At 35.3% G+C, this 22,687-nt stretch overlaps 1 protein-coding gene across 2 annotated transcripts in view; it reads left to right on the top strand.

Moving 5' to 3' along the window:
* VPS13A (vacuolar protein sorting 13 homolog A) overlaps positions 1-21,408 on the top strand; it is a 112,031-nt gene extending 90,623 nt beyond the window's left edge. Inside the window, exons 64-72 of one of the 2 annotated variants that reach the window (XM_050912573.1) lie at positions 87-162; positions 264-427; positions 778-823; positions 1,715-1,838; positions 2,878-2,992; positions 13,704-13,789; positions 14,441-14,564; positions 16,122-16,196; positions 18,537-21,408. In XM_050912573.1, coding sequence (XP_050768530.1) covers positions 87-162; positions 264-427; positions 778-823; positions 1,715-1,838; positions 2,878-2,992; positions 13,704-13,789; positions 14,441-14,564; positions 16,122-16,196; positions 18,537-18,587 — 861 coding nt within the window. In that variant the 3' untranslated portion in view covers positions 18,588-21,408. Of the gene's footprint in view, positions 1-86; positions 163-263; positions 428-777; positions 824-1,714; positions 1,839-2,877; positions 2,993-13,703; positions 13,790-14,440; positions 14,565-16,121; positions 16,197-17,307; positions 17,332-18,536 lie in introns of those variants that run through there. The other variant, XM_050912574.1, reaches the window with a different exon arrangement.
* The last annotated feature ends 1,279 nt before the right edge of the window (positions 21,409-22,687 follow it).

Below are 22,687 nucleotides of genomic sequence, written 5' to 3'. Positions count from 1 at the left end.
TAAATTCAAATAAAAACGTAAGATTTAAAAATATGTAACGCATACTATTTGAAGCTTAATATAAATGCATCCTTTTTTTTTCTTAGGGAGCCATCCAGGGTCCTGAAGAATTTATAGAAGGAATGGCCCTAGGGCTTAAAGCACTAGTAGGGGGAGCTGTTGGTAAGTTTCAGCGTTATCATGGTAGTATACTTAATAGTAGGCAATATAGGTGAGTATTTGTAAATTGTATTGGCATTTTACTTTGTTTTATTTTCCAATAGGTGGATTAGCAGGTGCTGCATCCAGAATCACTGGTGCTATGGCAAAAGGAGTAGCTGCGATAACTATGGATGAGGATTACCAGCAGAAAAGGAGAGAAGCCATGAATAAACAGCCCACTGGTCTGAGAGAGGGCATCACTCGCGGCGGAAAAGGATTAGTTTCTGTAAGGAGAAAAAGAATTATAAAAAGATTAATGAATTTTATGCAAGCAAGAGTAACAAATATATAGGCTGTCGTAGTCACCAGAGTTGTTACTCTTTATTTTACATTGTGGTTTTGCAAATATATGGCCGCAACTGAGTGATAGTTTTAAAGAAAAATATATGAGGGTAGAAGAGAAGGTAGGAACTGTGAAGCAGGTGGCTCTAATTCTGTTAACTTGTAGTGAATTTTAGAATACTCCAACACATGTACTTTGAGGCTATTCACCAAAGAAATAGTAAGAAAAATGTAAGAAATGAAAAATACAATCTGAAAGCGTATTTGTAATGTCTCTTTTGTTTCTCTTGGTAGGGTTTTGTCAGTGGCATAACAGGAATAGTTACAAAACCAATAAGAGGTAAGTTTAGGTCTTCTGATGCATTAACTGTTCATATGATGGTAAATTCTTCATATTTGATGAGACATTATGTATTGGGTCTGGCTGAGATGGAGTTAATTTTGCCCGTAGCAGCCCTCATAGTGCTGTGCTTTGTATTGGTAGCTAGAAAGGTGTTGATAGCACACCAGTGTTTTGGCTACTGCTGAGCAGTGCTTGCACAGCATCAAGGCTGTGTCTCCAAGGTTCCCCCCTCAGGGGGCTCGGGGTGGGCAAGATCTTGGGAGGGGACATACCCAGTACAGCTGACCGAAACTGACCAAAGGGATATTCTATACCATATGACATCTGCTCAGCAATAAAAGCTAAGGGAAAGGCGGGGGGGGGTGGGTGGGGGGGTGGGAGGGGTAGCGCGTGGCATTCATTATTACGACATTTGTCTTCTGGAGCAACTGCTACGTGTACTGAAGCCCTACTTCCCAGGAAGTGGCTAGACATCGCATGCTGATGGGCAGTAGAGAATAAATCTGTTGTTTTCCTTTGCTTCCACACGCAGCCTTTGCTTTTGCTTTATTAAACTGCCTTTATCTTGACCCATGAGGTTTTTTCCCATCTTATTTTCTCCCCCACCCTGTCCTGCTAAGGGGGGAGTGATAGAGCGGCTTGGTGGGCACCTGGCATCCAGCCAAGGTCAACCCACCACAGATTATAAATCTGAGTTATAAAACTTTTTATCAAAATTTTATACTCCTACTGACTTCTAGTTTAAATGTTGTTTACAGGAACTTTGTGTGGAGAAGATTATGTAGTTGCATATCAAATAAGATGTGAAATTAAATGGTAATTAAGTTTGCTAAGATTGTAAGAAAAACTCAGTGTTTTATAATGATTTGCTGCACTTAATCCTTTTAGGAGCTCAGAAAGAAGGAGCAGCTGGTTTTTTCAAAGGTGTTGGAAAAGGCTTAGTGGGAGCAGTAGCTAGGCCTACTGGAGGAATCATAGACATGGCAAGCAGCACATTTCAGGGTATTAAAAAGTAAGTAAAATAAGTATGAAGAATGACATATGGCATGAAACAGACAATAGTAGTAGCAGTAGTACATTGTGTCTTTGTATCACTTGTGCGTCAATGTTTCTGGATCTCTCAAGTTTGTCATTAATACAGATGAGCTAGGAAAAAATCTTATCCATATTGTTATTTATATAATAAATAGGTGGCTCTTTAAAAAATACACAGTTGATGGCATTTAAAAAACACAACATCAAATCTCAGGTATTTCTAGCATTACCAAAGAAACCAGTTTAAAAGCCTCAGTGATCCGACTTCCTTCAATTGCTGATTTTTTCCTTTTACCCCAAACATACAGGAAAAAAGGATTTCTCAGCTGCATCAAAAGTTACTTTTTATATTATGACTACTATATGAGATGGGTTCCAAGACTACCAGGTCATGCCAGGATCTGTCCTGGTTTTTCAGGCTGAGAACTGTGTTAGGACTGCATATTGAATACTGTGATAGTCTCACTTCAATAAACCCGTTGTGGTAGATTATCTCACACTGTAATTTATAAAGAAGCAGGAGAAAGTGTTTTGAGGGGGCATTTATTAGCTTTGTCTGAATACAGCTGTTTAATGGCCCTGCTTTTAGCGAGCTGGACCACTTTTGCTGCCATAAGATTGCCAGACTCTTTTGTTTTCCACTTTCAGTTCTTTAGCAGAGAAATGCAAGAAAAATATCAGAGCAGAAGTTCTGTATGGCACAGATGTCTTTAATTTTGAAGTTTTGAAGCACAATACTTAGACACTAATTAAGTATTGCAGGCATGTGCTGCCCTGTGCCATCTAATTTTCTAATAATCATTCTCTGAAATAGATTTCTGAGTAAAATCTATTACTGTTTCATAGAATATCTACTCAATGTCTATTCATATGCAAAAGTACATATACAGACAACAACAGTTGCAGTACTAGTACTTGAATTTAATTTGGATTTAAAATAATTTAGAGCTTTTGCTAAATATTATAGCCGAGTAGGGATATTGACACATATCTTAAATTTGCTGCTTTATTGTCAGAGTTGCAGATTCATCAGAAGATGTGATAAGCCTCCGTCCACCTCGCTTCTTTGGTGAAGATGGAGTTATTAGACCTTACAGATTAAGAGATGGAACCGGAAGTCAAATGTTACAGGTGAAGAAAATGAAAGATAATTTGACATACATTTTAACTCATCATATGTTGAAATAAATATTTAACAGAATTTCCCATTTCTTAAATTCCCTACCACCCCTTACCTAGTAACTCAGTCAAGAAGTTTCTTTAATTTCTTAGGCTTATGACCACTTTGGTGATTCAGTTTCTGTGATACAACTTTTGAGAAAGAAACCATAATTTATACCAGTGTATCTGTAGAGGTTTGTGCAAGATACAGAGCATTTTGAAAGAAGAAAAAGGTTTATATGTGTAATTAAAAAGGTTTATGTCTTTAATTTTTATTTTTGATAAACAGTGATGATAAACATAATTTTTTCAGTAATTTTATAATACACATTTTAAACAGTGACTTTTTAATCTCAATTTTCTGTAAAACAGCATTTTAAACACACTTAAAATAGCTTTATGTCATACTACAGCCATTGAAAGAACGTAAACAGTTTTGAAGTGGAATACTGTTTGCATGAAGAACATGCTGAGCAGCAGTTATTCTTTAATTCAGCTGCCATTTAAGTAAATTTGACTCAGCTATCAAAGTGGAAATAATTTCAACTGTTATGCAGCTTACAAAGTTTCTATTTTTTTTTCTCTGTTAGAAGTAAAACCGCATTTTAGAAATATGCAAACATAAGAAATAAAGTAGTAATTAGTGATTGCATGAATGTAAATAGAATTTTTAAAATACACATTGAAGGATTCACAGTGTGTCAGGGAAATGTTGAAGTCATACAGAAATAACCTTTTTGGAGAAGTAGACAAGAATGAAGTAGCCTTTGGAGAGGATTTTTAGACTATTTTGAGAATTGCCACAGCTGTTTGTTTCATGTCAAGTTCCAATCTGGTTGTTTCTGTTTCTTCTGCGTTTCATTAGTGTGTCATTTTGTTTTCTGGTAGAAGAGGATTGTCCTATTTGGGGCTTCTCAGCTATGTTTGCCATACCAGTCACTGGTGATCTAGTTCAGCAGACTGTGAAACTTCTTTGATAATAAATAGTATGCCTCTGCCTTTCTTCTAATGAGGTAGCTTCAACCCGTGCTCTCCAATTGAAAGCTAGTGTTATAAAGCAGTATTGCCTTAACTAGAGCATAGTTAGAAGCTACTACTGATGAACAGCATAAAGTTATTTCTAATCTTTCCCCTCTTTTTGGTAAGAAAATGAATTCCAAAACACCCCCTTTCCTGTTTTAAAGTGAACCACTAAAACAAATGCTAGCAATCTAACAGTCAGCTCTAATGTGCAGGCTTCTCTAATGACTTTGCATTGCTTTTGCTTCTTAAATTTGTACATGTTTGGATTTGGGTTTGTTTTCTGAGAAACCTTTAAAAAATTCTGCAATGTAGTATGTAATTCTAATTTTTCTGGGTTGTGTGGTTGAGTATAGTACCACCACCTTCCATTATCCAACTTATAAAAGCATAAAGGCATTGCCTTTTGTAATGCCTGTCATATTTTGTGATGGCAGCCACCATTTGAAAGTAGCTAAAGTTGAAAAATTGTATGTTTCATATTAGTTTTCGCTACTGATGATTCTAAGGCAGAACTACTTTTGAAGAAATATTTTGAAAGCTCCAAACAGGGTTGTAATTCTCCCTGTAGACAATCAAATCAGAAAATAATGAATTGCATAGGTTTTTTTCAGACATTAATTTCTGATACACTGTTTGATGTCTTAATCTTATTTTACCCTCAAGTGTACTAATGTTTTTGATTCTTAATGTTCCTGGTTCTAGAGATATTTCTTTGTTTTGCATGAGACTCAGTGTATTACATGTCCCCCAGCTGAAGCAGTTTGAATAGCATAATATTTTCTTATGGGGAAAAAGAGCTTATTCTCCCCTTTTGTAGTATTTCTATGCATACAGGTCTGGTGACTGGCCCCACTGCAGTCACTGTATTGTAGCATTTTCAACAGATAACTGGATTCTATTGGAATAAAACTTTTTTTAGTGAATTAGAGATTGTATATGCAGATTAAAGGAAATAGGATATAGGTGATTTTGAGTGCTTATGCTGTGTTCTGAACTAGGATGTCACTTCAGAATTTCTTTGTTTTCTGGGGTTTTATTTTGCTTTAATTAACAAATTTTCCAGACAAACTAATACTTTTAAACTAATACTTCTGCTTTCTTCTTCCCTTACCATGCTTTCAGAAAAGACAGGCCTACAGGGAATGGACTAAGACTCACAATAGTAGTGATGATGATGACAGTTAGGGTAATACGGACTGTAACAGATATACATGGCCTTTGTCACGTTCTTTTGACCTTTAAGTATTAAATGTTGCTGCTATAATTCCCACTGAGAAAGTGGGGTTGTCTGATATTAAATTCTTATTTTTAAAACTGTGCAAAAAAAATATGGAGAAATAAACTGTATGATGATGAGTGCTAGGCAAAAGAGCAAAGAATATAAGAAAAATAGTCTTATAGATAAAACTGGACATTAGGTGAAGATAGTATTGAATAGTATGAAGAAATAGTAATACCATGACTTAGAGTTTATTTCCAGATATGTTTTTATCAAGTGTATTTAATTTTTTTGGATTTATATAACTGTTTGACAGGTTTTATTTATAATTTGCGAGATGGAATGCTTTTAAATGTGTTTAGTAAAACTTTACTGAGTTGTACAGTCGTTATTGGTGTTAAAATGCTGTTTGACTGTTTTATTTCATATTTCAAAAGTATTTTGTCTGCTTTTCTTTTTAACAATAAACACGTCTAAAGTATATCTAAAATGGATTCATCTGTTCTGTTCCAACATTGTTTCTCATGTTTCCTGGAACTAGCTTATGTAAAAATGGCCTATAAAAGTATTTAAAAAATAAAATACATATATTTTGAAAGGAACATTTAACATAAACCTTTAATTTTTCACTTGTCATTTATTTTACTGTAATTTTTAAATACTTATTTTGTGTATCCTTTGGGAATCCTTAGATGTGTGAAAAAACTATTTAGTTATTTTTGATTGTGACCATAAATTATTTGATTCTTAAATCAGTATTTTTGTTTTCATAGCAACAAAAAAAAGTAAAAAATTCACCCCAGAACTAAACTCTATGTAAAATCATGGACCACTGGAGAAAATACCAGTACTTTTACAAGGCTCTATGTAGTAAAACTTATGTAACATGCAAAAGTATTTAGTTTTTTTATTTACCTAGACATGGGGGGGGAGATAACAACACTGAACCACTATAATTCTGTATTGTAAATTCTACAATATAGCTTTACAAGTTACTTGTTTCTTTAAAAATTGGTTTATTCTGTATTCACTGGACTGCTTGCACAGTTTTCTCATTCTTTTTTGTGGTTTGTTGCTAAGTTTAGATTTTTGTGTTGCATTTTGAAGACATCTTGCAATAGATATTAATGTATCAATAAGTACTGTAGTAAGAATTAACTCTTTTGCCAACATCTGAAGAATTAGAATTGCTGTAAAGCAGTAAGAGCTTCTGAAATGTGTGCATGTTTACCAAAGGTGATGTCATGTCCTTCATTGTCTATTGCCTTCCAGTTATCAAAATTCTGAGGGAAGAACCATTAAACTCCATAAGACTCCTTTTTCTGGCTCTATGCCTTCAAAAGCTGCTGTACAGTCTGATCTCTTGGGCAATGAGCCAAGGAATATATGTCTGTAATCTCCCAGATAATAGAGGGGACAAACTCAACTTGAGAGCTTGTTTTAGCTGAAACTACTGATGCTTCAGATTGCTACAGATCATGTCTTGCTACTTATTTTGTAATACTGTCATTTCAAAAGGATGTCTTGCAGAAGTAGATGAAAGACTGTATTGCAATGTGTTACTGCCTGAAACATTATGGGAAGGATTTTGAATATTTCAGATACAAATGAATCTCAGGTATTTCTTTGAAGAATGTAGGAAATTATTTTAATCTTCAATCCTGAAAAACGACGTGTCATGCCTAAAAGTTGAGGAAATAGTTAGGTACAACTTTATGGAAAGGTTACTGTTGCGTTTTATTAACTTCACTGGGTTTTGGGACTTTGATTATGTTACCTGACATTTTCTTTTTCCTTTTTGGCTTCTTAGTGTAATTTCTTTTTTATCCTATAAAACTTTGTTTTTCTTCTGTAATGACCTGTCTTACAAGACAATGCATGTCAATTTTATAACAAAACATATTTTTTCTTCATTCTAAAACAGCTTTAGAAAGAAATGTAATCATTTTTTGACTGAAAAAACTTCCCTGCAAAAATAACTTGATTTTTAGAAATAATACATTTTTTCTACCTGACTTTTAAAGTTTTTTAACTTATAATTCTGCAAATCATTACAGAATGTGGAAGTAAAACTTGGCATGAATGGTAGTACTTCTGGGTCAGGTATCACTAATTCAAATTCCGCTGCAATATAACTAAAAAGAGTTCTTTCTTTACTGAGTAGATTGAAAGGTTGTAGAATGCTAACTTTAAAAAAAACAAAAAACCAACAACCAAAAAACCCCCACAAACCGAAAAAAAAATTTGCCAGTATAGTTGGCAAATATGATTATATACCTTAGAGTATTTTGTTTCTTTCATGGAGTAGAGTTCTATTTTTGAAGTTTTAATGTCAATAAAAAATGTAGTAATTTTTTACAAGTATTTTATTTGTTTCTGTCTTCAGTCTAGCTTCCACTGAATATACATTGGGAAAAGAAATAATTTGGATTTAGGATAACAAAAAATTGTATCACCTGGGATATTAGGATTTAACTTCTCTCTAAGTCACGGAACCAAAACCTGTGAGAAGTATAATAGCTAACTAGCTGAAAGTGATGCTCTTTAAGGCACCAAAAATACAAAAAACCCAATGTAGAGATTAATTTCTTTAGGGACTTAAAGTAACATATCAAAAAATACAGACCATCTTTTCAAATGCTTCCCCCCCACCCCCTTCAGTTTAATGTATTTTAATAGTTTAACTTTTTGGCTGCACAGTTTTTTTCCCCACTTTTTCACTGTGAATTGCATTTGAAGTCCAGTACTGTTGCTGAAAATTCCAGGACTAAGGGCCATTCTTTCAGCTCAGGTTGCCAAGTTTTCTGCTGTCAGCTACAGAACAAGTTGATGATTCAGCTTTTCCCAAGTGTTTAGTTTTACTTTTTTAGTGACGTGTATAATGGTAACTTGAATTTATGTGCTTCCTTCTTGTTGAGGTGAAGAACTGGCTGTGCTCTTTATCTTTGATGTTATCTGGTATATCCCTTTTGATCAGGGTTCTTTGGTCTTTTTGTTCTCTCAAGAGTCTCTGTAGACTAAAGTCAGTGCAGAGGGATACTATAGACAGTTTCTGGGGTCATTTAATAGACTGTTTACACCTTTGTTGTTATTAGTTATTTACAGAAGCTATAGACCTGCCAGAAATCACTGGTCTTTGCCCTGGCAGGGAATAAAGCTGAAAGGTAGGCTAGTCTCATGCTTATGAACATAAGTCATTGACACTTGCACCATGAAGTCAGTGGTTCACAGTAGGCACAGCTCAGTGCCTACCCCAAAACAAAATAAACTGAAAACGTTTTTTATTTTTAATTTGCCTTTATAGTGTATGAGTTTGTGAGGGCTCTTTTACAGTGTTGTGTAAGGTTGCTGCCCAGCTACGCTGCAGTGGATGTAAGCTTGTAGAGAAGACAGTCCTTCAAAGCCATGCTTCAGTACTGTGTCCTACTGTATTGGAGGTGTTCATCTTTCAGTTCAGTGATCATTTTTTGGTCATGACCTAAGCTTCGGATCGGGTGGCAGAATGTTGGGATGGGTTGAACAGACCCTTGTTTCTTAGTATTCAAACTTCAGTCTGTCAGGAAGAACATCTGAGGAGTGGGAAAAGTGTGTCATACTCCTCCTTTCTCTCCTTCCCTCACTGCCCTTGGGCTTGGGTTCAGATCAAAACATAAACATCCATATCGTGAAGTACTCTAAAACTGAGTTTTCACTTCATAAAATTATAGGGAGAAATTCTTTCCAAAGTTCAAAGTAACTTCATTTTTATTTGACATTGTCCTGACTCTTACCAGGCATCCATTCATGCATGCTATCTAGTTTGCTGCTCCCTTAATTAGTCACAGCTGTCATTTCCATCCTCCTTTGGAAAACCTGTTGTGTCTAGGTTAAAGGAAAGAGCAGGATCCCTACCCCTTAAATGTGCAACATTTGGATATTATTACATAGCCATTGCCCATCCCCAAATAGAAGACTTGTTTATATTTATGGGAGACTGGCTGAGACTAGCCAACACCAATTGTTTCAGAACATGGAAGCTTGTGTGACTTAGTTTCATTTTAGCTTGTTTGTGATTGAAGCATAAATGCTTATGTATGGTGGAAAAGCAGGTAAAAACTAGAAGTGTCCTAGGCAAAGCATACACCAGCTTGTTTGCTGACAGAGAATACAGAAAAGAAAACTGAAATATTTTTCCATTTCCCTGCTGATACCGTAATCACTTCAGATGCTACAAATCAAAGAACTTTGGTTGTATTGGCAGGAAACACAAAGAACACCTAGATGTGGTCATCCTAATGAAAGTGTAGATCAGTGTGGGTTCTCAATTCAGCTCATCAAATGCATTCTCTTGGTATTCAGATCAAAAATTGACCAAGATAATTCCGCCAGTCAGCATAGGCAAATTATATTTCTGTTTGAAGTAGAAACTTTGTGTTCAGAAAGAAAGCTCCTGTCCTAATTTTTACTGTCCTACATACTGTGGCCTTAGATTGAAATGTTAACCTTGACCACAAATTTCTGTTGATTTGAACAAAACCATGTTAATTTCAGAGTTGCTGTTCGGCATAGCTGAATGGAATCTTGAATTCAGGCACTAACACATCATGGAGAGAAATTTTGCTTTTCGAAGAATGACATTGAACATTAGGATAACTGGAATGAGGGAGTAGGCAATAAAGGATTAATGTTAGTTCGTATTAATAAAGGATGAGGAGAGAATTTTGCATGGCAGAAAAAAGAATGTTTTACATGTTGTTTTTTTCTTTATTTAACAATTTTTCCCCTTTTTCACACACATTCAACCTAGATCTAACAAGTGACCCGTGTACTGCTTAGAATTATGAAATGTTTTTGTGGGGAAGATTTGATATGTAATTATACCAGGTTAGCCTGCTGAAAGTAGCGATTCTACAGCTCTTGAAGAAGTCACCTTATAATTTGAGCTGACAGATACATTCAATATTGGAGTTTTTAGCAACAACAGTGAATTGCCTTCAGAACTCACACATTTAGACAGTAATCCGTTCATAAGGAAATACACTGGCAATCTAAAATCCAATTGAAAACAAGTTAATCTGAACATCGAGAGAGGAGTAGCAGATTTATAACCACTTTTTAAGTAGTAATGGTCTTTAAAATATTTTTTTACATATCGTTTCAGCTGAGAAGAGTTCAAGAAGGATATCAAACATTCTGACTTTTGTATCACACATACTACTAGTATTTTTTAGAACTATAACCAGAAGGATCATAGATTTTAAATTTTGTCTCCACTACTTACACTCTGCTCTGTTTCATTTCTTTGTCAAAGGCCTCTGTGCTTGCTCCTCAATAAATTAGGAGCATGTGGTGTGATTAGGAATCTTTCCAAATGCAGAGATGCCACTTTTAAGACACTGAGCATATCTGCATATCCATCTCTGCACAAATGATCACATTTAGTGTTAGATTATTGCAGTGACATCTAACAATCTGTACTATAGGTAAGACTAATTTGCAAAGGAGAAGATTTGTGCTTGGATTACTTCACATTTTACAGCTCCTGGAGTGTCTTTTTTTCAATAGATTCATTCAATTTCCATGTCTAGTCAATGAACCATAACATTTACTAAAGTAATCAGGTTATTAAACCTTATTTAATTTGAAATACAGAAGTTGTGTTTTAAAAATCAGTATTTGTTTTCTTAGTGGTGAAACTAATATTGAACAAACAATGATTGGTCAGTATTAACTTTCATAGTTTTGCATCACTGAACAGTGGTCCAAGTTGCTGTCTTTCTCCAAACAATTAATAGCTAAATACTGTAAAATTTAAAAAACATATTTACACATTTATATTGAGGGATCAATTATATATCCTTTTATGTTTGAGTTGTATAAGGCACTTTGGTAGTGCAGTAGTGATCTTGCTATAAGAATTATCAGCAGTAAATTGGTGTATCCCTCTGATGTAATTCCTCATGAATAGGTACAAGTCTAATGCTACAAGAGATAAAGATTGTAAATGAAGGGTAGAAAAACCTGAAGGCAGAAAACTTAGAAGTAGTTACTGCTCAGCATTGGCATAGATACAAGCATCACCTTTGCAAATGGACTGTACAGCATTTTCCTGTGCTTTATTTCCCAATTAACGTCTGTTGTCTACAAAACTACAGAACGCAGACAACTTGAGTTTATGATCTTTGACTCATAGCTAACAATGAGGAGTAGTTAGCTCAGTGCATACCACATGCTAACAATATTTTTGTGCTGAGCAAACCACTTGCTTGTGAATCTTAGTAGAATGAAACACTTTGTGTGGAATTTCGTGGACATTGAGATAGCTTTTGTTTAGGATTGCAACCTGTGTGATAGTTAAGTACTGTACTTCCATAATAATTTTCATAATTCTCAATTCGTTATCGGTGAACTGAATAAGTTACAGTGGGGTGACATGACTTGTTGAAAATTAACTAGTGAGCTAATGAAAAGACAGAAAGAGGTAACCCTGCCCTCAAGTCCCATTTAAGTGGGATTAACATTTGGATTGAGAGCCTTACCTCAGTGCTATGCAAAGCATAAGAAAGTTACCATCTGTGATGCAGGAGAAAGACTAGAGATCCTCTCCATCCTAAATTACTAAATGCTTCTCCCCTAGAATTGCTTCTAATAGAAGAGAGGTACTGGTCATACTTTGCAATATTTGTAATGTGTTTGATCAGTAAGAGAAATGGCTGGCATTGTCACAGAGTCTTGCAGATTAAATGCAACGATGTGTATTTTTCACCTCTACTGAACCACACTTGCTCTTTCCACACGCATTATTTCTGTAAGTTCTGTCAACCTTCTCTTCCCTTTCCCTGTCTTTCTCGCTAGGCCACTAACACTGAAAATCCACCAGGACATTGAACTAGACCAGTAGCCTGGTATCTGGGTCAAGTATCCTATCCATGCTGTCCGTCCATACAGCCTCCTCTGTCTTCTAACCATCCAATGTGTTGTGTGCTAGAACGTTGTAGAGGCTACCTCGAGAGAGGATTTTTTGGTTACTTAGTTATGATGTAGGAGCTTGGACCTAAATGTGAGAGGCAGGGAGAGACTCAAATCGGAGGACTGGCAACCCCTAGACAAAGCAAAAAAATAATAATCTGTTTTCCAAGCCCTTAATTCCTCATTTCTTATGCCATTCTTCTTGCTGTATTCATCCTGCCCCTGACACTAGCTCTTGCAGAAATAAATTCAAGCAGTGACTTACGTAAGTAGGCACATAATCAATAGCTGTGATTTTGTAGCCCAACAGAGTTGGGGAGAGAGAATTAATCTGAACCTCCTGAGAGCTTTCTGGAAAGCTCTCTTTTGGGAACCTGTTACTCAAATGTTCTTGCGTTTTAGTCACTAAAGAATCAGCGTCTTTGAGGGAAGGCATCATTTAAAAAAATCTGTTTGGGCAAGTGGAGTTATCCATGTGGCCAAATTTGAAGTTGTAGGGTATGCCTAATTAAATGTCTTTATCATTTTACAGTGGTGAGGAATACTCATTAAATGGTTTTGCTATTTTAACTGCATTGAGAACTAACCTACATGTTTTTAAATATTGGCATACATATCTGAAGCAATATGTTTGTGGTTAAGGGTTTATTGAATCATACTGGTTTATACTAATCTATTTTTGCTTCCAATTTGTAACAGATGGGAAGTATGCAAGCAGTCATGGTGCTGTTCCCAACTAAGATGCAGCAATCTTAATTTGATCACTAATCTAATCACTCATTGCTCAGAAAGCTGGAAATCCAATGGTTGCCAAGTCATGTTAAAGTTACAGAGCATCTGTTTTTTAAAATGATTCATCTGCTGTCATCAATATTTAAAATTTTTTGCCCATTAAAGAATATTCTGCTACAATATTCATGGCAATTGTAGGAAAAGGTTAAGTAAGTTCAGGGGGAAACAAAAGAATATGGAGAAATGCTAAGCATTACCTCAAGTGCATTATTAAGTCCCACTGTCTACACAATAGTGGGTTCTTGTATACAGTTAAATATAGATTTATTCCCAGAGTTAATTACTGCAATGTTTCGGAGGTGACTTGACATAAATTAGAAAATTAATCCTGCTTTCCTTTTTTGTCTCAGAACTGTATTAGCCAGCAGAAGTTCAGCATGTACTAAAAATATGTAGAAAACTGAGTCCTGAAATGTTTTGAGAAATTATATTGTTCCTTGCCAGTTTTGGTTAGGATTGATTTTTATTTGCATAGCTACATTAACAGCAACCGAATAATCCTACGTAATTATGAACATTAGCTGTCACAGATCTGTTAGTCACATTCTGACTTCATGAAAGTAGCCTTTTATTTAAAAGTATGTGCTATGTGCTTTGTTACAATTTATACTTTTGGAGGATAAATACATTTTAAGCACAAAATTAGTACATGAATTTATACTAGCATATTCAAAGCTGTAAAACTTTTATCTCTTTTAGAAAATTGAAAATGGAAGATTTGCAAAACTCAGATATATTGCACATGCTATGGTCAACAGTACAGATCTGTTAATGGTCACAAAAAGGTAAAAGAGTTTTGACTGAATAATAAGTACTGAAAACTATCATCAAAATGTGCATGCCTTGATGATTGTTGATCAGTAACTGCGCTTTGTGTCTGTCATTATATATGTAGATAAAATAACAGGGAAGGCATGCTTAGTGTGCTGTTAATAATCTTGTTCAACAGCAGCATTGTTCAGCACGAGTATGCTATTTTGAATGTCATAGTAATTTATTTAAGGAGAGAAAAGCGGGTTTGTGATTTCTTTAGCTGAGAAAGATGTTATAAATCTCGTAAGGCTGAAGTCAATGGAACTGTGGGATTCACTTATACATTAGCATATTGAAGGAAAAAAGGATAATACAGGAACAGAATCAATAATGTCTAACAGTGGAGTATCAGGCATCCTTCTCAAATAAAAAGTCTGTACAACTTTTTGTAGAAATACAGCTAGAAGTAGTGTTATGGTTTTGCTATGAAACACAGTATTTTAAGTAAGTTAGAGGAAGGTTCAAAATTAACTCTTTTGGAAAGTATGCTGTATGGTTGCTCTGTATCATTAGATGAGAACTATTTTGGAACGAGTGACCTCACTAGAGCTAGGGTAACTCGATGACTTTTAAGTATTTTTACATTAATTTTTAAATTATTAATTTTATTTTCTGGTGCCTAGTGGTGTGTTATTTGTGACAAAAGGGACATTTGGACAGCTGACATGTGAATGGCAATACACTTACGATGAATTTACCAAAGAACCATTCATCGTCGACGGCAGAAGATTACGCATTGAAGCCAAGGTATGTTAACCTAATCATGTTTTGTTTTCTTTTTGTGTTACTGTTTGTAAAATTGAACTTTGAATTCCTGATCTCTCTCCCTTGAATTCCTGATCTCTCTTCTAGTCGAGATGCACTCAGAGAAGGGAGTTGAAATTTGGTATGGGCAAACTCCTCAGATAACTAGCTTCTGACTGTTCTAAGCAGAATGGTGACTTGGTGTTTGCAGATGAAATTATTTCTTGAGCCCTGGGAATTTTTTGTTGATATGCACCAGTTCTTGGTGTATTTGTAATTTGGAAAATTGTGATACAACAAAACTCTCTCAGAAGATCGCAGAATATTTTTATTACGCACGCTGGCACTGTGGAAATATGCCAATATGTGAACTTCTACCTTGTTGCAATCCCAAAGATGCAAATATATCGGAACAATACATTTGCACGTGCTATCCTTCAAGGATTTTTTTTTTCCATTTGTTAGTAATCAAATTCTTCAAATGTATAATAAGGTATTAATAGCTTCATAAAAACCTTAATGACATATGCTTATCCCTTTCAATGCAAGTTGAAGAATGTTGCTCTCAGTTGCAATTTTTCTTTTAAAAAATCCCAAAACTTTCTTTCCCTCATAAACTGGCAAAGGACATAAGGAGAAAGATGACCACTGGTGACTGAGTGTACTTACAGAGGCAAAGTTCCTTAAAAAAAAAAAAAGCTTAAATTCTTGTTGAGATGGTAACTGAATTTAATTTCAATCAATAAATTTACGTGCCAGTGTTTTGTTTTGTTTCTGTTTTTAATAAGCTTCATGTGTGTAATTACACATCTTGGTTGTCAGGACAGCCTTGACAGTGTGCCAAGTCATTCAGTTTTTCACTCAGATTATTTGTTTCTATTGCAGAGGGCATGAAAGGCAGAGCCATATTGGTTTGGAATCCTCCAAACTGGATTTCTGACTGCAAGTGAACTTTTACAGGATGAAATAATTCTTAGAGTTTCTGCCATTTCAGAAAATGCTGAATAACATATATATCTTTACCCCTACACAGCAGTCATTTCAGAGTCCATTCACATGTCTCCCGTATGCTTTTTATTGAAATCTGTGGTTGAAAACTGTATTTTGCAAAGCACTGCTTATATTCTATTTTTGAAGCCTAAGTTGCTATTTTCACTACCTAAGACGACTACTTGCAAGTCAGTGTTGGTGGAATGTCCACCCAGGTAATGACTTAAAGGAGAATGAAAAATTACAGCCTTAGGGAGTACTGGATTTTGTTACCCTACATACTCCATTACCTGCCTTCCATTCCTACACACTTCTATAGTCCAGTCTCCAGAGACTCCGTGGTAAAAAGGGAATTCTGTTATTGCTGGAGTGTTCCACTCCACTGTGCTTTCACACAGAAAATGAAGTTTCTCAGGGTATGTGCATGCCATGTGAACATACTCAGATTAGTATAATGGGTACACATGGCTGCCTCAACCATATAGCTGCCTTAATGGTAAATAACTTCTTAGTCATAAAGTTTGAAGAAACTAACTTCAATTTTGAATAACTATTTTTTTTTTTTTTTAGGAACGAGTTAAGTCTGTGTTCCATGCCAAAGAATTTGGAAAAATTATTAATTTTAAAAGTCCAGAGGATGCTAAGGTAAAGTCAAAATACTATTACAACTATACTGTTCTAAATTTGGCTTAAAAAGTGAAGCAGAAATATTCTTAACCTGAAACTACCATGTATATTTAAAATTCAGTATTTCCATACAGCCATTACACAGATGGAAATGGCAATGATCTATTCAGAACTGAATTTCAAAAATACTCAATTCCAACACCAAACTTTTCCTTACATAAATCTTTCGAATTATAACTGTCTGTCAAATGGCTGATTTAACAGTACTGCTAACAAAAACAGAACAATCAAGAATGGAATTAAAATAGTACGTTTTAATAGAACAAACAATATTTGTAAATTACTCCTAGTTTTATTCTGGGGAGGTGGGGGCGTGGGGTGTCATTCCTCTGTTCCTCAAAAGACAGTTTTGGTTGAAGAATGAAGAAAATCCCTAATAGAAACACAAATAGTTTATTTGACATATGGTATTACTACTATTATTATACACATATTCTATATGATCTCTTCATTTTGACATCACTAGTTCTGACTACAACAGAGAGTGGGAGCGGTTCAGGTCTGCTACCAGAACTATGAGGTAGCCAGGTTGCGAACGTTCTGCCTTGTTTTTATTAGTATAGCTAATTATTTTCACAATAAGTTAGTCTTGTATATATTCACATCAGTGGGATATGGTACCCTGAGATCACGCTTTGAAACAATCTGAGAAGGTGCATCCTCTCACTAGTTTAAGTTCCTTTTGTCTTCATGAGGGTAGTTTCTAACCGCAGCTGAGTGATACTGTTTGACTCTTACCCCAAAAAGCATTACAAATACTGTCAAGGTATTTGAGGGCCCAATGCTGAATTTGACTTGTCTGTACTCTTTGGAGAGACTGAGCTCCTCTTTTTCTTTTTTTTTTTTTTTTTTTTTTTTCTTTTTGGCTGTGGTGGGGCAGGGGTGGCATTGAGGTCCAGTAGTCTGTGTGGTAAGAGAATCCCATCTATGCCCCAGCTAAATCAGGAACAATTCCAAAAATCAAATTAGTGCATCATATTATGTATGTCATAAGTCTTAAGCAAGGAAAAGAAAGCTGAAAAAGTTGTGTGCACTTTTCACAAAAATATTGGTTTGCGTATTTTCCTAGAAAGACCTGTGAACCTCACAAAACCAACAAGAATGCGAATATGAGGGGAAAGGTCACTGTCAGACAGGCTTGGTAAGGAATGTGGTTTTATCTTAGAGAAGGAATACTTAACATATGCATTCAAAAATTGCCATCAGGGCCTTAGGACTATCCTACAGAAAGTAAGTCTTTGAGAGTTGCTTCTGGGCTGTTTAGCCTACAGCTCACTTCTGCAAATGTGACACTTGTGCTTGTGTATATAGAGACACGACACTGAGGGAAGTGGTTTAGGAACAGTGAAAATGAAACTTGCAGCCTTTATAGTAAAAAGGGTATGAGGTCATTTCAGTGACACTGCTTTGTGAACATTGTGTCAGTCTAGTGGACACTACAAGGTTGTTCCATCTGTGAGAAGTGCCATATTCTGATGTGAATAGTAATTTCTTGAACAGCCAATTCTTCTTTCAAACCTTCAGCATCCTGCTAAACAGAAGCTCTGGTTTCCTTGAGGGAGTGAGCTTGTGATGGGGAGGAGGGGATCCTAAAGATCTGTAACATAGAACGTGATCCGGTAACAGAATCTGATTTGTAATAATCCACTCATCTTCCTTGAAAGCATTATGCAGCTTTCTCATGGCAATCCCTTTGTATAACTTCATCTCCTACTCTAGATTTCTGTGTCACTGCCCCTTTTCCCCTTGCCCTTTTTTTTTTTTTTTTAAGACTCTTGGGAAACTAATTCCCCTTCCATGTTCAGTAGACATGTGAATTTGAAATTCCTGAAAAAAACCCAAATATAGTTAAAGCTTCTTTCCAAATAACTGTATTATCACATTGCTGTGACCTATTCTTGTCCTCTGTCTTTTGTTCTCCTTGCTTCTCTATTGTCATCTGTGATTTGTCTAGAGTTATAGACTAATGCAGAGCATTAATAATGATGTGGGCGAAATGATGTAATTTATTTTTTAAAGTATTAGTCATTGAAATACAGACCAGGAAACTGAAATATCAACCTAGCCAGTTTAATTAGCTGTGGTATTCAATGTCAGATATTGGTACTTAAATGCCTCCATTTTCACGTGAGGAAATCAGGGGTTTATAGTCTACAGTAGAATTTTGAGCACTGTGTTAGAACTTGGTTAGGAAGAGAGCAGGTAGTGAAGTGTATGGCCAACGCAATCTAATTTTCAGCAGCTTTGTATGGTTTTTACCAAGGAAACATTTTTATTTTTTCCTTTTCCTTCACACAGTGGATCCTTTCTAAACTGGAAGAAGTGAGAGAGAATCAGCCAAAATTGTAATGCATGGAGAAGCACCAAGATACGAAGAACACTGAACAGCTACCTTTTAATTCCTCTTTAACAAGCAGAACTATTTGAATATCAGCAACAAAAGCAAAAACAGGAGGGCAGGAAGATTTATGAAATTGTTTATTATGGTCACAACAGTCTATGGCTATATCACAAAAACAGATGATGTTAAGTTAAAAAGAAAATACAGTGATCAAAAAAATTCTGCCAAGTTTTGGCTTGTTTTGTTTGGTTTAACTAAGAATTCCAGATTTCATTTTTTATAAAGACAGTGTAAAATGAATTTGTTTTACCATTACATTTGATATTGAAATTGAACTCTGGAATAATTCTTATGATACTATTCAGAGCAAATCTTTCAGTTTTGATTTGATTCTGAAAATCAATATTTAGTCGCTCTCTTTTCATATGACTTGAGGCTGTGTTGAAATTAAAATTTCTTTATCAAAGGAAATGTTAACTTAATAATCACTAGTCTTACAACTAAAATTCTAAGAAGGAGGCTACTGACCAGAGAAGTCTAATTTAGATGATCACAGGGGTGGCTGCTTAGTTAACTAGTATTTTCTTTTTGTAAATGAATGGACCAAGTCACGGTGAATTTACAATACAGTATCACTTTTAGTGTAAACTTTTTTTATATTCTACTCAAGGAAACATTGCAGCACCTCTATCAATATTCACAGAAAATATAACAGTTTACAAAAATGTATAATGGGGAGAATTAATATATCTCTGCACTAAAGATATTAATTAAAGCCTATTATTTTAATAAAAGTTATTAACAGTCTTGCAACTCAAGAAGGAGTTTATGGGGTTATAAGTGCACTGTTGCATACCAAAAATAAATGCCTTGGATTACACAGTATTGTGTGCTAAGCAAGTGACTAATAAAGTCAAATTTATTTTAAATAATAAATATAATATTCCACAGTTGCTTTTATCAACTTTTCTTACCCAATGAAATCTTTTTGTTTCATATCCAGACAGCAGAACTTTAATAGGGAGAGCATGAATGTGTGCAATTCTGCTTATTTCTTAGATGTAGTAGTCATAGTATTGTTGAATGGCTGTTTACTGCAGTTGATTAAAAAAATACACGAAACAGTACAGCGTTACATGAAGGCTTCCATAACTTCCCGTATCAAAGTCTTCAAAATATCTGGTACATATAGTAAGTACCTGCTGCCAAAATATTACTTCCAAACAATTGTTTGGAATATTTATAGCTACAGGATATAATTCTGACATTGTTGGTGGTGCTTGAGATACCCAAATTGTTGCATTATTGTAAAATCTAAAATGACTAGCATGCTAACCTACAATTGCAGTTCTTTAATTTACTGTAAGTCTTGCCTTTGGTGTTGAGTAACCATTTAGCGGGTTACGAAATACATATAATCTTGTAATTTTTTCCATAAATTGTAAATTGAATCAAAAAATTGTAAGATAATTCCAAACTATGACAATGACTGTGTTACTCCACTTCTTTGTACACCAAGCACATACCAAGAGTATTAACTCAGGTTATAATCATGCCAAACTAATAGAATACTTTGCCTTAGATGAGTAGTGTTATTAGGTGCACTGAGTACCATTCTATATCTGTAATTTGTTTTTCATCTATCACTTTTCATCTTAGGCATGATAGTTCAATTAATAGCCTCATCATGATCTTGATTCTTGATTACTGTGTCTCCTCCTCTCTCTTTCTGTCCCCAGTATTTACTGAGTATCTGCTGCAACTTTCACTTCTAGTACCTTTTGCAAGTACTTTGTACATTCCCATTTGTGTAGCTTTTCCATTTACCCTATTCTAAATATTTTCTCTTCAGAGCCTCCAATTAAATTAATAGTATCTCCAGTTCTTAACTTTCTTACATTTATTTTGCCAACAAACTTCTGATTCTCAAATCTCAGCTGGCTTTTCAGTAATATTTGAGCAATTTAACCATTCATATTGAAGGATTTATTTTAAACGTGTGTGTCTGTGGTTAAGCTCATGTTTTGGAAAACATAACAATTCCCCCCAAATTGCATTTTTCCTAGAGTATAAAATATTTTGATCTTCTGTGCTAACTAAAAGCCTTAACACAAGAACTAAAACACTGGAAGTGTTCCAAAGTCAACATGGGACCTTCCTGCCACCTCCCTCCATGTCTCCACTTGTAATGACAACATGATTTTCTATAGTTCCCTTTTCCTAGTCAGTAAATGGTATCTTTTTCCTTTGTTTTTTCCTTACACTTTCTCCATACAGTCATGAATAAATTTTGCCCCTTCTTGGCAGACACCAGGTCTCTCTGTTTTAACTATACATTAGCCTGGGGCGAGGAGAAGGGTATTCAGACTAATGCTATTGTGTAGTTTTCTGGATTACTGCAGGTTGTTTGAGATGTCCACTCTGCTGTGCCTCATTCCGTATTGCAATATGCATATTTTTTTCAACAAGAAGGCAGAATAGATATATTAGTTTTTATTAAAAATGTATATGCAAATAGACAAGGGGATCTCAATAGAAATTAAAATGTAGGCATTTAGGCCTGCCCACCGTGGTGTTTAAAACTATGCCATGGCTTTTACTGAAGAAGTTTCTCTTCTAGATGACTGTTACCTAAACTTAATACATTTGAGAAATGTCATTTGGGTTCTCAGTAGTAGTTTGTTAAGGGTTAGAATTACCTCTAAGAAATCAATGACAAACCAAACAGAATCAAAGATGCCAGACACATTGCTAAAACATTTGTAAGTCTAACTGTTTGCTCTTCTTTTTGTTCAGCTGCATGGCTTTGCATGGCATGGCTCTTTTGGTTTCCGCACTGCCCCCCCCCCCCCCCCCCCCCCCCCCCCCGACCTCTTCTTGACCTTGAATAAAGTGAAACTGAATTTTATTTGACTGGAATGTGATTATTTGTTTTCTTTATATACTGCTTTAATTAACAGGTAATACCATTACTCGTAATTTCGTAGGTAGAAATTGACAAATTAAGTCAAATCGTGTCTCTGAGAACACAAGGTCAAGCTTCTGTTGCAGCCATCTCAGTGAAAGCAGAATACAGACTTTAGTCTTTACCTTTGGTTTATTATAAGGACACCTTTTTAATAACTGGATTTACATGTATAAGCTCCCTTTAAAGTAATTTTTTTTCTGTTGCTGCATTGAAAAAACATAGATGATGTTGCCAGATAACCAGATTCTTATGAAATCCTTTTTTTCCCCCAAAAAATTTCTGTACATATGCCATTATTTATTATCTTTAGCACTTCATAAAATGCACTTCCATATCAAACAAATCACTAAGGTCTTTTGTTCCTTCTGAGTTATTTTTAGCCATCTATCTGCAAATATCAAATACCACACACTAGTCAATAAAAGATTAATATTACTATGTAATGGTAGTTTAATACTTACAGAATATTCTTGAATTTAAACGACAAATCCTAAGTATCCCCATTATTCTGCTGATGTAAAACAGTTTCAATAAATACATCACATACCTTAACAGGCTTGCTAAGTCTTGTGGATTGTTTGTAAATAGTGCCATATCCATATGACATTTAAATAGATTTGTGTATATTTGATTTGTATATGTTTCCTGATACTGTATTAGCTTCAAGAATGAGAATATACCACAAAACTATTCTGAAGACACCCACACACACCCCCCCCCGCCCCCCTTCTTGAGCGTTTCACATTTGAATTCCAGAAAAGAACTACCTGAAGACTGCATTGCTTGGAATCACGTAAGTATTGTACAAGGCAAGAGCGCGCAGTGTTTCTTCAGCAAATCATACAATTCCACAGTACCTTTTTCCAGCATTAAACTCTCCCAGTTGATCCCTCTCCACCTGCAGTGACTAATCTTTACTGAAGATGTAGCAAAAACTAAAGAAGGAACTGATACCAATGAAACGTTTACCTCCCAGGAACTAAGGATATAGGTGGCTGAAGTTCCTAACAGTTAATTACTGAGGGTCCCGTCCCGTCCCCGCCCCCGTTGATCAACTTATCTGTAATTACTGCCAAGGAAGGGTCTCAGGTCTAAAACTAGCAGACAGCTGACACTTTTTTTCCTGTCTAGAACTCTATT

The sequence above is a fragment of the Gymnogyps californianus genome, chromosome Z (genome assembly GCF_018139145.2).
Source record: "Gymnogyps californianus isolate 813 chromosome Z, ASM1813914v2, whole genome shotgun sequence".
Taxonomy (NCBI): Eukaryota; Metazoa; Chordata; class Aves; order Accipitriformes; family Cathartidae; genus Gymnogyps; species Gymnogyps californianus.
Note: the sequence above shows the minus strand (reverse complement) of the source record. Positions and strands in the feature narration are given on the sequence as shown.